Source organism: Sinocyclocheilus anshuiensis, unplaced genomic scaffold, assembly GCF_001515605.1.
Source record: "Sinocyclocheilus anshuiensis isolate Anshui unplaced genomic scaffold, SAMN03320099.WGS_v1.1 scaffold1857, whole genome shotgun sequence".
NCBI classification, from domain to species: domain Eukaryota; kingdom Metazoa; phylum Chordata; class Actinopteri; order Cypriniformes; family Cyprinidae; genus Sinocyclocheilus; species Sinocyclocheilus anshuiensis.
In genome coordinates this window covers 151,520-169,443 of record NW_015540280.1, presented here as the reverse complement: position 1 = coordinate 169,443, position 17,924 = coordinate 151,520, and the positions used below count along the sequence as shown (strand labels likewise).

The window sequence follows — 17,924 nt, the reverse complement described above, 5'->3', positions numbered from 1 at the left end:
AATATGACTTTTAACAAGATGAACAAGAGTAGGAGGAATAGCTTTAATGACCGAATTAAATTCGCATGAATTGTTCATAAATTAAAAGATTCCCATAATTATCAAACATATTCATAAGATGATTAATATCCCTGTTAAACCAATTCCTTGCATTATTCCAAATGAAGGAGGTGTGAGGAGAGAAATTGTGTGAGTAGCAGGGCTAAAAGCACTTGCTGGTGGAATTTGGACAATTTAAGAGGGAGTTTAGAAATATTAAAGTCACAAGTTAACAGAAATTCTAAGCCACAAAAGAGACTGTGTGGGATGTAGTAATGGTTACCTTACCAAATACACATTTCTATGCGTTTGCATGCCAGTGTGTTTTAAGCCAATCAGCTGGAGAGTTGTGTCCCCGCCTCCCGGACTGAGGCCATTTTACTGAGCTCTGCTGTGGGGCGTCATACACATACACTGTATCAGTTTCAGCCGCGTGTGACGCTGCTGGTGTAACAGAGGTAAGTGACTTCATGCTGTCATTATTATTTTATTTTAAAGGTTCTGTGTATCTTGCTGCTTGTCGCGGCGTTTGCGCGCGTTGGATTGGAGACCGTGTTCTCTGAACTCAGTCTAAGCTGACATGCGCGCAGCTTCGTTAAGGGGTTCTTTTGCAAATGACATTTATTTGGGGCACACAGGGATAGAACTTTCATTGACGGTTGTTGTGTATGTATTTAGATGTATGTTTTTCTATAGATTAGTGTCAGGCTCAGTTTAGCATCTGCTGGACTGAACAACCCTGCAGAAACTACTGGATGTCTTATCTGGCGCATTTTTTACAGCCTTTTTTAGTTTTTCCAAATGGCGTTTAAGAAATGATATGCAAATGACGTTTTTGGTTTGGACCAATCCATTGCATTGCATACAGCTCACGCTACTTTCCGTCCTGCCCCTTACTAAAATGATCAGTTGAGGTCAAGTAAAAATCTTTGTTTTTATGCATTTTTTTGTGACAGTTGATCGATACATATTTCGTCAACAGTTGTAAATGAAGCTGGAAGAGAAAAAAGTGGGCGTTTCTGTCGACTTGCACTAAAGCATGGATTATGAGAGGAGGTAGGTCAAGAGTCCATCAGCCTGCAGTGTTACCTTCTCATTTTAATATGAATTTGCATTTAACCACTGGATGGATTTGTGCATACATATTTTGACCTTATTACATAACTTCATGCTGTTAAACCTGAATGGGTAAATGACAAATAACCAACATTAACTCTTAAATGTACTAAAGATTTTAGGTGTGCAACTACATGCAGAAAAGTATTTAAAGGGGTCATGACATGGATTTTTTTTTTGCGCAAAAAACTAATAAATATTTGGAAAAACTCTTATTTTAAAGTTGACATGAAAACAATTCTTATTTTTTTAATGGAATACTGTAGTGTTTATTATAAATCATTTATCCTTGCACTTCATTATTTTTAAAAAAATCATGTGCCCTCGTAATCTTTAATCAAAAACGTTAATCTCCCCCCCCCCTCAAAACGACTCATATTCTCTTCTGGTCACGAGCTATGGCGCAAGGGCGGAGCTAGTGACGTGAGGGGTACACAATGGGGAGAAGCAGAAGCTTCACTTTATAGAAATCAGTGCATTGACCAGTGCTGACGCAAGCCATGGGGGAGTACACTACACTTAAAGGGGTGGTTCATTGCGATTTCACTTTTTTTAACGTTAGTTAGTGTGTAATGTTGCTGACAATATCTGCAAAGTTACGAAGCTGAAAGTTCAATGCAAACGGAGATATCGTCTTTTAAATTTCTGGCAGTTTAATGCTACAAAAACGGCTGGTAGGGACTACAACGAGTTACTTCCCGGGTTCGTGACATCACAAACCCAGATAAACCCCGCCCTCGGGAAAAGGCAGCAAAGGGGGCGAGGCCATGCTGCGCTGTTTTAGAGCTCTCTCTCTCTCTCTCTCTCTCTCTCTCTCTCTCTCTCTCTCATTCAGCTCAGCTCAGCTCCGACAATGAACTTACAAGTGATTGTAATTTCTGTTTGCTTTTGATGCGACACGACACTCGCATTCAGCGTAATCAAGTGTCAGCCGTTAAGTGACTGAACGCCAGTGGGATGGGCATATGGTGAGAAGAATACTATTTGTCGATGTCTTGCTCTGGAGGCAATGTTTATGCAAATGTTTGTGTCCGGGTGATGTCATCTTGCACCTCAGATCCAAATGAGCCATTTTTGGAGCTGGATTAAATAAATGTTTTGTTTAAATGAGGGGAACATTTTAAGCTATGAAAATTGCAGGATGGTTAAATGGTACAAAGACCTCTTATATGCCAAAAGATCAAGACAAATTTGATTTCTCATGTCATGACCCCTTTAAGTTCCTGCAGCTGATCACAATTTTTTTTACCCTTTCAACATCAACTTTTTGAAGTTTACCTAAATAGTCCTTCAGTGTAATAGATGGGTTTACAAATATAGGGAAGCAAGTATTATAGTATATAACAAGTATTCCATGCTGTCTTTTAGTTAATAAGATGCCATAAAGCTGCATCTATAATAACTAAGTAGACGGATGTTGATTGAATTAGTTTTAGATAAAATGCCACTTCACACTGCAGGATGCTGCTGTCACTGCTTAGTTTAAATATGTTTTATCTACCACACTGACAGTACATGATTGCATATGCTTGGTTCTTGACTTGAGCAAGATTGTTGATTGTACTTCAGCCTCAGATCGATCAAGATATAGAGAGTTTGTTTCTTCATGGGAACAGATTTAGAGTAATTTATCATTACATCACTTGTTCACTAATGGATCCTCTGCAGTGAATGGATGCCGTCAGAATGAGAGTTTAAACAGCTGATAAAATCATCACAATAATCCACAAGTAATCCACACCACTCCAGTCCATCAGTTAACATCTTGTGAAGTAAAAACCTACGTGTTTGTACTAAATGAGACTAAATCAAGATTTTAATTTTAAAGGGGTCATATGATGCTGCTAAAAAGAACATTATTTTGTGTATTTGGTGTAATGAAATGTTTATGCGGTTTAAGTTTCAAAAAACACATTATTTTCCACATACTGTACATTATTGTTTCTCCTCTGTGCCCCGCCTTTCTGAAACGCGTCGATTTTTACAAAGCTCATCGGTCTGAAAAGCGAGGTGTGCTCTGATTGGCCAGCTATCCAGTGCATTGTGATTGGCCGAATACCTCAAGCGTGTGACGGAAATGTTACGCCCCTTACCATACTGTGATGATGCCCTGTCCGGCCGGAGCGATGATTCAAAAACATTAAAACCCATTATAAACGAGGCATTTGTTGCATCCAGTGGGGACATAATTACGGATTATAATGACTTATACTGTCTTTTTACGTGTTGCGTTGCATCGCGCTGCGTAAACATAAAACCATGTCTGCATTTGTGATCAGAGAAATGACAAACAACAAGCGCTACACTACACTGCTCAAAACTCAGTTTGAATCATCAGTGGCAAATCCTTTAAATTAGGGATGCACCGATACCACTTTTTCCAGTACTTGCCCGATACCGATACTTTTATTTATGGTACTTGCCGATACCGAGTCGCAACTATAACGACATGTGAATAATCCCGCCCACTCTAAAGCGGTACTGAACTGCAGTGGAAACGCAAACCGTGCCGAGCCGAACCGTGCCGTACCGAGCCGAGTCGTACCACGCAGTGGAAAAGCGCCAAAAGTTACTCCTTTCTTTGCGTGAACATTTGGACGGCGTTATGCAAATCTTCCCACATAGTGACGTAGACATGTGGGGGCGTGTTAGAACGAGCTTAACTTTTATAAAGAATATCTCTTTAGGTTTGAGACTTTAGTCTTTGCAACTTTACAGATTTTCTTTATGCACCAAGAGCTTGTAACACTCCAAAGAGAAAGGAAAACTTGAAATTGCATCGTATGACCCCTTTAATTTTATACTTTTGCTTCTGGCCAAAAAATCCATAATAACACTTCATCCAGTGAGAAAGTCCATCCTGTCTTGTCCTCTCATATCAATATCCACCAATATATTAATTTAGGACTGTTTCACTTGTAAACGGTGCTTTATCTGTGTTGTTTTCACTTGTAAAAGGTGCTTGATCTGTGCTTATTTCTCTCTTGATTCAGACGAGATGTCTTTTTCACAGGAGAGCACAATATTTTGGATGGAGGACTTGTATTTTAGTCAGAAGCAATGGTTTGAACCTAAAAATATCTTAATGGATTTGTTTCTTACAAACAAACAGTTTTTCACTTCACAAGATGTTAATTGATGGACTGGAGTGCTGTGGATTATTGTGATGTTTTTATCAGCTGTTTGGACTCTCATTCTGACGGCACCCATTCACTGCAGAGCATCCATTGCTGAGCAAGTGATGTAATGCTAATGTGATGTAATTTCTCCAAATCTGTTCCAATAAAGAAACATAGTCATCTACATCTTGGATAGCCTGAGGATGAGTACATTTTCAGTGAATTGAGTGAACTATTTTTTTTTTAAGCTACAGATTGCCTAAATCTTTCTCTTTTATGGTGTCATAGGGGCGGTCGTGGTGACCGCATGGGTCGCTATGGGAAAGAGTCTGATGATCATGACTATAGGGACATGGACTATCGCGGCTATGGGCAAGAAAATAGACTGAATAGCAGGTTAACAAATGTAAGACAGCATGAGCCTGATAGTAGTTTTGAAGGCGTGAGAGATTTTGCCTCAGGTAATTTGTTGAATAACCGACCCGTATTCAGACAAAAGGGAAACCATGGGTCCAAAAACAGCCAACTTGGAAAAAGTCTCCTCCAAAGTTCCCCAAATGAGAATATCCACTCAAGATTCCAGCAAGATGATGAGGATTATGAGTTTGACCCAGAGATTGATGCACACAGGAGAGATATGCAGACATTTAGATCAGGACCGAAGGTCTATCTGGATGAACAAAACCCAGATGGAGGTGAAGAAAATGAGGACAACACCTGGGGCAGAGTTAAAGGGCGGCACAACTCTCAGGGCGAATACAGTGCAGAATGGAGAGCTGAGGAAGACAAACATATCAGACATTCTGCACACAAACAAGTTGGTACATTTTTCTCTCCAGAACTGTTTTTGTTTTCTATGAATCATAAGCTTACAATCATTAAATCTTAATTTCTTTTACTTGCCTTATATTGTTTACTGTGTAAACATTTGATCATATCTAAACATTTCTCTTTGTTATTAAGAACCTGAGCAGAGTAATATATATCTAGGATGACTGTCTTCCTGATTTAGGGCTTTCCTGACCAATCCCAAACAGCTAGGGACAAAATAAGAGATGGAAGCTTTCATCATGCTCTGGAAATGAGCCAGGAGGAGTCAGAACCCCGTGACCAGGACTACAGGTCTGATACAGAGCAGGTCCAAAAACCCAGCAACATTGTCATGCTGAGAATGCTCCCACCAAATTCAACTGTTAACGAGGTTTGTCTTACTTTTATTTCTTCATATGGATACAGTAACCATTTCAGTAAACGTCTGTGGCATACTGTTACAACAGAAATCAAAACAAAAACTGAACTGCATTCACTTTGCAGTAGAAATCTGTGTGGCAGTTGGTGTTTGTTTGCACTATAGACTTACATTGTACATAGTAAATAGTTTTTAAAAACTGTGGGATAGGTTGACATTTTTTGGTGTAATACATATCATGCTACAAATTACAGAATTTAAAGGAATAGTTCAGCCAAAATAATAAAAAAAGAAAAATTGCTGAAAATGTACTCAGACTCAGGCAATCCAAGATGTTGATGAGTTAGTTTTTTTTTTTTCATTGGAACAGGTTTGTAAGAAATTTAGTATTACATTACTTGCTCCCCAATGGATCCTCTGCAGTGAATGGGTACGTTCAGAATGAGAGTCCAAACAGCTGATAAAAACATCACAATAATCCACAAATAACCCACACCACTCCAGTCCATCAGTTAACATCTTGTGAAGTGAAAAGCTGCATGTTTGTAAGAAAAAAATACATCATTAAGACATTTTAACTTTAAACCATTGCTAAAATACACGTCCTCTCCATAATTGTGTTTTCTCTGGTGAAAAAGTCACCTTTTCTGAATCAGGAGAGAAATATGCACAGATCAAGCACATTCACAAGTGAAAACAGTCCAAAACAGTTCTGAACAAATATGTCAGTGGATGTTGATGTGAAAGGAGAAAAAAAAGTTGACAGACTTTTTCACTGGAGGAAGCGTTATTATGGATTATTTTGGCCAGAAGCGAATGTTTAAAGTTAAAATGCCTTAATGATGAATTTGTTTTTAATAAACATGCAGTTTTCACTTCACAAGATGTTAAGTGATGGACTGGAGGGGTGTGGATTACTTGTGGATTATTGTGATGTTTTTATCAGCTGTTTGGACTCTCATTCTGACGGCACCCATTCACTGCAGAGCATCTATTGGTGAACAAGTGATGCAATGCTACATTTCTACAAATCTGTTCTGATGAAGAAACAAACTCTCTACATCCTGGATGGTCTGAGGGTAAGTAAAGTTTCAGCAAATTTCATCCATTAGCATGCTCATTTTGTCCAAATATTTTCTTTGAGGTCATGCCATGAGGTTTGGTGTAGTTAAGCGCTGGTGTTTGATCTTTAGATTCGGGCTCAACTGCAAGAGCAAGGGATCCAGCCCAGAGAGATTCGCCTCATGAGGAACAAGTCTTCAGGTAAGAAAGCTCTACTAAGGGGGCTTCTTTGTACCCCAGACTGACCTCCAAGTCTCTCTTCCACTGCCTTCCATAACAAGCCTTAACTCACTCTTGCGTCTGCCTAGTTCAGTGTGTTATTTCAATACAGCCTCTCTCTTCTTTCTCACTTTCCTCCTGGTGTAGTTGAGTTGAGTAAAGATGCTGTTTAGTACTGGTGCTTTGAAACCTTCAGGTGTACGTTTCTTTAACTCCCTGCACATATTTTTGTTTAAGCCATCACTGCTTATTTCCAGTTCTCTATTGTGTGTTACTATTTTCTTACCATAACCCTTGTCAGACTATTCTTAACCAGACAATATTCACGTAAACACTCCCGATACATCCACAAGCATGGGAATAACAGAAACACGCACACTGGCACACAAGCACAAACACAACTACTCCAAGTGCCGAGCTTGTTTCACATGTCCTGCCAGCCTTATCCCTCATCTCACTTTGATTGCTCTTGTCCTGAAGTCTGGGGAAGATCTTGCATCTTACATTGTGTAAGTATTTTGCAATAGCTGTGTTGAGAAGACAAGTGTGTCTGACCATTACGTGGGCAATTTCTGGCTTTTTTGATGGGTTTTGGAATTTTGTGTCCTCAACTAAAAGGGTGGACAAAATAATGTAAACACCATTTAAAAGGGTTTTAGTTTATTTCAGGTAATTTAATTGCACAGCTACAAAGGTGAGTCAGTGTAGGTTAATTAGTTTTAAGAGTAAGAGATGCTTTGAGGATTCATCTTTGGTCTGTGTTCTAATGGATTTACATTTGAAGAAGCCAAAGAATGCCAATTAAATCAGTGTTTTAGGAAACTCTTAAATATTGTTCCTAATCCATAAAGGAATAGCTAAATCATTATGTCTGATGACTGTAATACATAATTATAATTTACTGTAATATCATTTATTAGGGCCGTCAAGCAATTAAAAATTTGAATCTAAATTTTATGCCGCCAATTAAATTTGAGCTAAGAAATTACCTCCAAAAAATAATTTAAAGTCATTATTGTGTTAAATAAGATCTGAATAGACTTGTATGTAGCTTTAGAAATATTTTGATTCAACATAGAATTTATTACACCTAAACCTTTAAGGCTACAGTGTGGACCTAACATTGTTTTTAGAAGCTGCATCTGAAGTGCTGGCATTTTAGATACATTTCAACTTTCTGTACTGTCAGCTCCTGATACCAAGACGAATTTCTTGTGTGTGGAAACACACTTGGCAATAAAGCTCTTTCTGATATTCTGATCATTAAATATCACATTTGCAATCAAGGGGATATTTGAGGAAAAAACAGCACTTGTGTGATATTGCTATACTATATCATATGATATAAATATGACAAAAACCAATACGAGGCATTTTTCCCTCATATCTTGAATTTTATGAGCATATAACTGCATTCTCATTGGCTACGTCAATGCAGTCATTCGTCGTCCTGTTGTCCGAATACAAGAAAGACATAAGATAACATATAGGTCTGGGCGGGACAGGCTGCCTTAATAATTTGATTTGCATACATTTTTTTTTCATAATAAACATATCAAATTAACATGTTAAATCAACTACTCTAATTATATAACAGAGGACCAGAGCCCCCTACGGGGAAAACACTGTTGCCATATCCTGTGGTGAAAACGCCTGCAGCGTTCAACTGAGAATGACTTCTTTAACAGCAGGATGAGGTCAAACACCTTCCATGATGTTGCTAATTACCAGATGTAAATGTCATTGTAAAAATGTTCTATACAAGTTGTTCTGCAAAACACTTCCCCCTCCATTACACCTCAAAGAAGAGCAAGATTCTCTTCTTGAATGGTGCTGTTCCCCACACGGTTGTGGACTTGATGACAGCATTCCAAGGACTGAAGCTGTTTGAAGGCAAACAGTCTATATAGATCATTGATAATTATGTATTATCAGGTGTTTCCTTTATTTTTTCCACCCTATTTATGTGTCAGTGGCATGAAAGTATTATGGTCGAAGATTAAAGTTTAAGGAAAACTATTGACTTTTAAGGCATGTGGAATAGCTATAGACTACAGCTTAAAGATTAGTAAATTTAATTTGAATTAAACTGGTAATGGTTCAAATGTAATATCTTTTTTAGCAATTAGATATCTTATGTTTTGTTTGCAGTATGACTGCTTGGAATGCCTATTTCTAAGAGCTTTATTCTTAATCCAATGTGAGGTGATTGGCCAGAGACCTTTAAACACAGTCCTTTGGCATTTCAGGCCCAGAGGTATCAACCTGTACTGTACAGACTTAAAGTTTAAACCTATAATCAAAATGAGATTAGAGGTATTGTAAGTTAGACTTGTATGCAAATTTTGTGGATCAGGCAGTGTCAAAATGTTTTAAAAACAACAATCCAAAAAATTGTTTTTATATATATATATATATATATATATATATATATAATTGGTCATCAGAATGTAAGGTTTTGCCCACCCTTATTTTAGGCCAAAAATCAGCTAAACAAACCCCTGTAGGGTATCAGAGTGAATCAGACAATTTAAGATTCGACCAGATTGGTGTTGAACAACCCAAAGAGACAAATTCCACAAATTAGAATAATTTCTGAAGGATCATGTGACACTGAAGACTGGAGTAATGATGCTGAAAATTCAGCTTTGCATTTTAATATTTTTAAATGTTTAAATTATTTTAAATTGTAATATTTTACAAATTCACCAAAAGACTTCTTTCACGCGACCAAACTTTTGAATGGTAGTGTATATGGTTCTCAGATGTTAGATTTTGTTGGTAACTCATCAGACATCTAATAGTTTTGTGTACCCACATTTTCTAATACTTGTTTTGTGCAATTAATGTTAAATTGGCTGGTGTAAATAGCAGAGGGTCAAAAACATCCATCAGTTATAGAAGTTTAAAGGGGTCATACGATGCTATTTCAATTTTTTTTCAGACCGATGAGCTTTGTAAAAATCGACGCGTTTCAGAAAGGCGGGGCATAGAGGAGAAACAATAATGTACAGTATGTAGAAAATAATGTGTTTTTTGAACCTTAAACCGCATAAACACATTTCATTACACCAAAAATAAACAAAATAATGTTATTTTTAGCAACATCATATGACCCCTTTAAAGGCAGTGATGATTGTTTAGAATACAGCTATATCTCTTTCTACCATCTCTCTGTCTCTATCTTTCTCCCTCTCTCTCTCGATATGAAAACACTAACCCCTCACTACGTTGTTGTTGTTCTGTCATTGTGGCCCGGCGACGGCTGTGTCTCCAGGTCAGAGCAGAGGATTCGCCTTCGTCGAGTTTAATCACTTGCAGGAGGCCAGCCGCTGGATGGAGACCAACCAGGTCACTTCACACTGCACACACGCATACACACTACAAGTCCACACGTGTATGGATATAATATACCCTTTACGCCTGGATTCCTTATGATTTCACAGATTTCGCCATCTCTTAAGAATGAGGTCTGTCTGTTGTCTGTCTAGCACAAGTATTGGACTGCTACTAGTTGGGTATTTTCTGGAAATGCCCAAGTTCAGTATAAATTCAGCAGCATTCCCCTGAAAGCTCAGTTTGTGTGTGCTATTATCTCCCTTTTTCAGTCATCTGCCGCAGTGTCTCTTGGCAGCCATAAGATCCTAGTGTGAGACCTGCCCTATATTTCGTGTCTCTCTAGTTGAATCCACATGACTTTGAAACGTGTTCCAAAACAGCATGAGAATTTGGTGTTCCGCTAAAGTATCTTCTAATTAAATGATTAAATTATTACCAGTGAGTCCATAGATTAGCTGACCTGTATACTGAATATCAGTTTACATGATAGCTAGGAATAAGTTAATAATGTGATACAATGGCATTTATTATTTTTAAGTTTACTTATGGTACACTCATTACAGGGTCATTCCCCTCAAAATACCTGAAGTAAACCTCCTTGCTGAAGTGCTAGAGAGCATCAGGTCCACATTGCAGCTTATTCTGACTAAGAATCGCCCACTCAGACAGGAAGTTTGTTTGACAGTCATGTAAACCACAATTTTGTTTTTGTGCTGATGATGCCACAATAATAGACCATTTGGAATATAATCTGATCTAAATAATGATGCCTTTGTTTCCCCAAACAATTGTACAGAAAACTGTGGAGACGGCTGAAGAAAACTAGACTTTGACCAGAAGTCTTCACAGAAGTAATAAGTACTAATTATTTCACATATAAAACCATTAGAAATGAACATGGATATCTAGTGTTCTTGCTGCTAATGGAGAGAGTAAATGATAACTGAAAATGATAATTATTTTAAGTAAAGTAGCAGACCAATACCTTTCTAAACCCCAATTTGTTTCATGCTGTGCACCCCGATTTCTGGTATTTCTGGTATAGCAGTCAGATTTGGAATTGGCTATTTCAGCCAGTGCTTGCTGTTTTTGCGTGTCGCATGATGAAGACGGTTCGTGAATGGACTGTGGTTGGTCTGTAGTCCGAATGGGATTTGAAATGACAAACTTTGAGTTACTAGCCCATAAACTGATTTTAACAATGCTGAGAAAATGTTATTTTTGTATTGGGGGAGAATGATGGGGTGCTATATAGCAAATAATTGAACATGAAACAATATCTAGGCATACATGTTTTATGTACACAAGTACAGGGTAATGTTGTTTGTCTTAATATCAGACCTCTGAAGTGCTCAAAATCAGGTAATTGGTTAGTTGTTGGTTTTCTTTAAGTCTTCAGTTATGTTAAGGATTGTTTATTAAAGGGATACTTCCTCCAAAATGACAATTTGCTATTAATGTATTCACCCTCAGGCCATCCAAGAAGCAAGTGACTTTTTTTTCTCATTAGAAAAGAAAAGAAGATTTTTAGCTGAAACCGTGGTCCTTTGTGATGAAGTCAATGGCTAATGTCACTTTAAGAGTCAAGAAAACATATACAGGCAACACAAAATTAATACCCATGTCTCCTGCCGATATATTGAGGTCTTGTGAAGTGAAACAATCGGTCTGTGCAAGAAACTGAATTATTTACAACATTATTATCTGTAATCCAGAGCCTCAAGACAGACCACAAACAAATAATTCTTCTGAACTGTATCTTTTTAGTGATTTAAGCTACATTTTTTTTACTGTTTTACTAAAGAAAAAAGTCACCTACATCTTAGATGGCTTGAGGGTGAGTGAAGTAACAACTATTTTTAATTTTTGGGTGAATTCTCTCTTTAATGCCATTATGAAGTACAGCTTGAATGAGGGAAGTTGTCGTTTATTTTTTAGCATTGAGCTCCTCAAAGATTTATTTTTGGCTCAGGTTTAATAATACATTCAGGTCTTTATTCTACATGTCCTGTCATCGCTGTATGAGTTTGCTTTTGGGAAACTTCTGTCTGGATGTTTTATTTATGGCTTAATGTGGGTTTTCAGGGTGGGCAGGAGTGAGCGTGACATGTTTGTGTTCCCCTGAATGGGGGAGGTTGAGGCTTTTGGCTGGAGAGGGTGTCTGCACACACTCTCTCACACGCAGGCCGGCGCGTCTTTCTGAGTCCTCTCAAGCTGATGGTGATATCTGTCTTCCTCTCTCTCCTTAATCCAGTCTTCTCCTCCCCTCTTGTGTGAGATGAGGACTCAAGTGTGCCAATTCCATCCTGAAAATGATATTTACCCTCTCTTATTCTTTTGTCCCCTCTCTTCCTGTGTCTCACTTTCAGAGAGTGCTCACTATATTGGGACAGCGTGTATCTATGCACTACAGTGACCCAAAGCCCCGTGCTAATGAAGACTGGCTCTGCAATAAGGTAACTTTCATAATGTTCTTTATTTCAGTTTAATTAGTTGTTGAATAAGTATGCCTTTGAGTTCATTTAAAAATGAAGATTCTGTCATCATTTACCATCATGTTGTTCCAAACCCATATGGAGATATTTTTATTGAAACATGAGAGATTTTTGTCCCTAAACTTTCAAAAAGTTCATAAAGACTAATTATAAAATTAATCCATATGAATTGAGCGGTTTAATCCAAGACTTCTGAAGAGACACTTTCAGATAGCATTGTATGATTGAACACATTTGATTTAGGCTTTTATTTACATATAAACGATCAATACATATACATAGAGCACAGATGTTTACTATATGTATATATTTAAATATTACAATTATATTGATGATGTCACAACAATAGATCAAGTGGAAAAACATTCAAGTAATAGTGCATTTTTTGTATATTTATCAACATTTATGTCAGAAACGGTGATTCAAAAGTCTTGGATTAAACTGCTCGTTTCACATGGATTACTTTTACGATGTCTTTATAAACCTTTTCAAAGTTTTGGTGGAATGGCGTTTCAATGGACAAACACTCTTTAATATTTATATATTAATATTTAAAACTACTGTTTAAAATATTAATTAAAAAAAAAGTTGTTTTTTTTTTCCTTTAAGTAAACAAAATATTCTGTCTTGAGTTTTGCCAAACATCTGTTTTGATTGACAGTGTGGAGTACAGAACTTCAAACGAAGAGAAAAGTGTTTCAAATGCGGAGTTCCAAAATCAGGTGTGAATTCAAATTAATTTGTTGCAGCTATTTGTGACCGCATGGCAAAAACATGAATATAAATGTAAATCCTTGTGCATATGGCCCTTTGTTTTCAGAGGCTGAGTTGAAACTGCCTCTGGTGCCAAAGAGTTTACCTCTGGGGCAATTAAAGGACTCAGCTCAGGGTTTACTGCCCCTTCCTGCCATATACCAGACAGCAGCTCCACTAATCAACTTAAGTTCCTCGTCCCCGGCTGCCGAGGTGGCCAATGACAGTAAGTTATACACACATTTATAGGGATAGTTAAAATTAAAATTCGCTGCTAATCTACTCGTCCTCAGGCCATCGAAGATGTAGAGGACTTTTTTCTTCAGTAGAACAGTAAATACAATTTTTTTTTCATAATAGTCGTTGGCTACCGTCACTTAGAGAGCCAAAAAAGCATATCACGCAACACAAAATTAATACCCATGGCTCGTAATCATATATTGAGGTCTTATGAAGCGAAACGATCAGTCTGTGCAAGAAACTGAACGTTATTTACAACATTATTACTGTAATCCAGAGCCTCAGGCTAATAGTCTGGAGTGCTGTTCGGTTTGTGAACGGATCTTTCTTTTGAACCAGTTCTTTTTGGTGCACTAACCAGTTCACTAAATCGGACTGAACCAACTGAAGCAGTTCACGGCTTGAGCACCACAGGTCTGCAATTTACTCAATCAAACTTCTTTTTCTGGCATGCCTGACAGTCACTATGACTCAAAGTCCTATGATGCTGATTTTTGCCAACTCATTCAGCGCTCCAGTTACTCCAACAGTCAGTGAACTGAGGAAACAGTTTGACTCAGACCGAAGACCAATGAGCCGGATGTGTGAACTGCGCAAATGAAAGTTTTGATGTTTTTTATGGTTTATGTAAAAAGATGAGCTAATGAAGTCAGGTTTATTCACTTTATATGCTTTAGACAAATAAAACACCTGCTTTTTACATCATTATTGGGTGCTTTGGGTATACGTGACGTCATTGCGTGATTACGTAAATGAATCAATGATTTGAACTAGTTGATTAAAATAAACAGTACAGAAGAACCAGTTCATGGAAAAGAGTCAGAATTCCACATTGTCCGAGACTGCACAGATCATTTTGCTTCATAAGACCTCAGTATATCATCAGAAGCCATAGGTATTAATTTTGTGTTTGACTCTTAAAGTGACGGTAGCCATTGACTTAGCCATTGAATTGCACTTTATGAATCACCAAGGACCACGGTTTCAGATTAAAATCATCTTCACTGTTCTGCTGAAGAAAAAAAGAATGGTCTGGGGGTGAGTAAATGAACAGCAAATTTTCGTTTTTGGGTGAACTATGCCTTTAACACTTTCATCTGGGGTAAGACACTGTATTCACATCTATCCTCTACAGCTCTGATTTTGAGGAATCTGGGACCCCATACAACGCTGGAGGCCATTTTGTCTGCTCTGGCCCCGTTTGCTACTCTCTCACCTTCAAATGTACGGCTCATCAAAGACAAACAGACGCAGCTCAACCGAGGGTTTGCTTTCCTGCAGCTCACTACTATTGTGGTAAGACGATGACACTAGTTCTGTTAGCGCTGTATCGTGGCTACAAAACGTATGTGTAAGACTAACACGAACAGGTATTCCATTGTGTGTTTTAGGAGGCTTCACAGCTGCTTCAGATCCTCCAGTCCCTGCAGCCTCTTCTCTCTATCGATGGAAAGCTAATTTCTGTGGAGTTTGCCAAGGGCTCCAAACGGTATGAGTTCATGTTGTTCTGATACTGATCCTGCAGCATAATGCTGACGTCATAGTTGTGTAATAGGAAAATGCAGTGAAGCCACACATGTGAGCAGGGCCGTGCACAGACATTTTGAGGGGCAGTGGCCCAAAACCAAAAAAGGGGCACTGGGGGGGATGGGTGCTTGTTAATACAAATATCCAGTTGTTACAAATATACAATTAAAAGAGAAGACAGCACACTCTGTAATAATTTCAGACTTTATTGTAGATGTTTTGATACGAGTGGGCTCTCCCTCACTCTCTGAGCCTGCTTCTGCCTCATCTTCAATGGAAGTAGGGGAGAGTGGGGTAAGTTGAGCCAGTGGGTAAGTTTACCCACCCCCTGTATCTTGGCAACTGTACACTTTTACTGTCATGTGACCATGTGTTTTGGAACCACCAATCATTTCTGCCAGACTGTGAAAAGGAGAAGCACATGGGGGGAATGGAAGGCACCCATTTACTTTAAAAACTGTTTTTGGCTTGTCAAAGTCAAATTTTAGCATAACAGATGATGTGGTTGTTACATCAAAGCAAATTTATCCAGGTCTAAACATATTTATGATACATATAGGTGATTTAGCAACATATAAAAACCACGCAAATGAACAGCGAATTTTGTGTTATTTAAATTAGATCTGATCGGGAACAATCATTTGATTTAGACATTCTAATTTTAAAAACGTGGATATTTTGTTGTTATTTTAAAAGACTGAGAGCAAATCATTACCAACAGAAATACACAAACAAACTACCTAATTACTAATTCAGAGAATCATCCACTGACTGTAATGTGGATTGTAATGCATCCACCTGTTAATGCAACGACATTGGGAACTGTGGTCTCCACTCCAGAGAGCGGGCACATCGTGAGTGATGCTACGCAGCGGGCGGGAAAACACAGCGCGGAATCAGCGGATCTTTAACGGAGTGGGAACAGACTGCTTGAGCTGGGGTGATGGGGGGGGGCGGATTGGTGAAAGGGGCAACTCAGCCGATGAGGGCAAAGGGGCAGTGGCTCTAGCCACCGGGCCACCCCCCTGTGCACGGCCCTGCATGTGAGAGAATGTTTACAGAACCCCTTATTACTGTAATAATGCTTTACATGTATGGGGTAGAGTTTTATGAGTTCTCTCTCTGTCTCTCAGTGATGTTTTTCTGACAGATGGCAATCGGGTGAGTGGGGCGACAGTAGCGAGTACAGCTATAGCTGCAGCTCAGTGGGCCGTCACGCAGGTACCCACAGCTCAGGAAAATTAGGCTTGATTAACAACATAAATACTAATATGGATGAAAAAATGAACTTTCGAATGTTGAATGGTTTAAAATGAAAGTGCACACAGTGGCAGCAGACTAAATTAATGTCAGTTTATTCTGCTTATGCCATAGTTACCACATGTACATTTGTCTAACTGAAGATGTTTTTGGGCTGTGACTGTTACTAGTTTAAAAAAATCTGTGATATGTAACTGTTATATTCAAACTTGGTTCTATTTCATCTTAACCACTCAGAATCAAGAAAGTTTAGAAAAAATGATTGTGTTTGTTGAATATTACCTCAATACTGTACTAGCCATTTTTCAAGTAGTGATGCACTGATTTTTTTTTTTTTTAAGAAAACACTGAAACCAAAATGTAAGTTTCAATTTGTCAAATTCTGAAAATGAAAATAAATTAGTAGTTAGTAGTTTATCCATGTTGTGTGCATAAAATAGACAGACACAGTCAAAATGTGCCATTGGAGAAGCACAAATAAAGGGATAGTCCACCCAAAAATGAACGACATGAGGGTGAGTGATTTAATGACATGCATTTCATTTTTGGGTGAACTATCTCTTTAAACGTCACCAATTGACCAAAATGGTGGTTTAAAGAGAGAGTTCACCCAAAAATGAAATGTATGTCATTAATTACTCACCGTCATGTTGTTAATTTTTGGGTGGACTATCCCTTTAATTTGTGCAATTTTGACCCTCCTAAACAGTTCAGGCGGAAAAAAAATAAATAAAATTCGCCAAATATTTTTAGTTGTGAAAATTTTGGTGCATCGCTATTTTCAATGGTTTTCATAATGAAAAATTACATATATTTGTGAAAAAGTCTTTAGTTCATTAGTTATTAAAAAAAAATAAATGTTGAGATGTAAATTCCTGTTGAGATGGTGACCACTGGTTATTGTTCCATTGTATCGTTTATGGTTTTCATAATGAAAAATTACATATATTTGTGAAAAAGTCTTTAGTTCATTAGTTATTAAAAAAAAATAAATGTTGAGATGTAAATTCCTGTTGAGATGGTGACCACTGGTTATTGTTCCATTGTTTCGTTTTTTTTTTTTTTTTTGGTTCCAGACGGCCCAGCTCTCGGCAGCAGCTCAGAGCGGTGATATCGGTGTGCACCAGCAGGGGGCGGCAGCAGCTGTGTTTGGGCTGGAGGCAGTGCAGGTTGTCAGTGCAGAGACGCAAGCCTTTAAAGGGCCAGTGCCTGCGCTACTGACCAGCCACACAACATTAGGTGCTACTGACGGAGGAACAGCCTCTACAGGTATAACCACAGCTCACTTACATCTGCTGTAAGCACACGAGTCTTGTATTGCAGTAAGTGTGAATCTGTATTTGATCACAGGAGAAACAGGTGCTACCTCCATATTGGCGCTCGCAGCATCCCACACTCAACTTATCACCACTACAACCTCCACACAAGCCCATCAGGTAGTTTTCTTAGTTACAATTAAGTTTCAAGCTTTTGCTTTTCTGAAGCACTAATTGTCTTTGTGTGTGTGTGTGTGTGTGTGTGTGTGTGTGTGTGTGTGTATTTTAGTCCTTAAAGAGAGATAAAAGA

The 17,924-nt window shown here is 38.2% G+C and overlaps 1 protein-coding gene across 1 annotated transcript in view; it reads left to right on the top strand.

Annotated features, from left to right (window-relative positions):
• Nucleotides 1–419: 419 nt before the first annotated feature.
• LOC107687301 (RNA-binding protein 10-like) overlaps nucleotides 420–17,924 on the top strand; it is a 27,191-nt gene continuing 9,686 nt past the window's right edge. Inside the window, exons 1-14 of the mRNA XM_016484583.1 lie at nucleotides 420–497; nucleotides 1,022–1,095; nucleotides 4,563–5,091; nucleotides 5,287–5,475; nucleotides 6,657–6,726; nucleotides 10,022–10,095; nucleotides 12,453–12,539; nucleotides 13,240–13,300; nucleotides 13,399–13,557; nucleotides 14,707–14,867; nucleotides 14,963–15,060; nucleotides 16,232–16,319; nucleotides 17,435–17,627; nucleotides 17,709–17,794. Of these exons, the coding sequence (XP_016340069.1) occupies nucleotides 1,079–1,095; nucleotides 4,563–5,091; nucleotides 5,287–5,475; nucleotides 6,657–6,726; nucleotides 10,022–10,095; nucleotides 12,453–12,539; nucleotides 13,240–13,300; nucleotides 13,399–13,557; nucleotides 14,707–14,867; nucleotides 14,963–15,060; nucleotides 16,232–16,319; nucleotides 17,435–17,627; nucleotides 17,709–17,794 (1,812 nt within the window). The 5' untranslated portion in view covers nucleotides 420–497; nucleotides 1,022–1,078. The remainder of the gene's footprint in view (nucleotides 498–1,021; nucleotides 1,096–4,562; nucleotides 5,092–5,286; nucleotides 5,476–6,656; nucleotides 6,727–10,021; nucleotides 10,096–12,452; nucleotides 12,540–13,239; nucleotides 13,301–13,398; nucleotides 13,558–14,706; nucleotides 14,868–14,962; nucleotides 15,061–16,231; nucleotides 16,320–17,434; nucleotides 17,628–17,708; nucleotides 17,795–17,924) is intronic.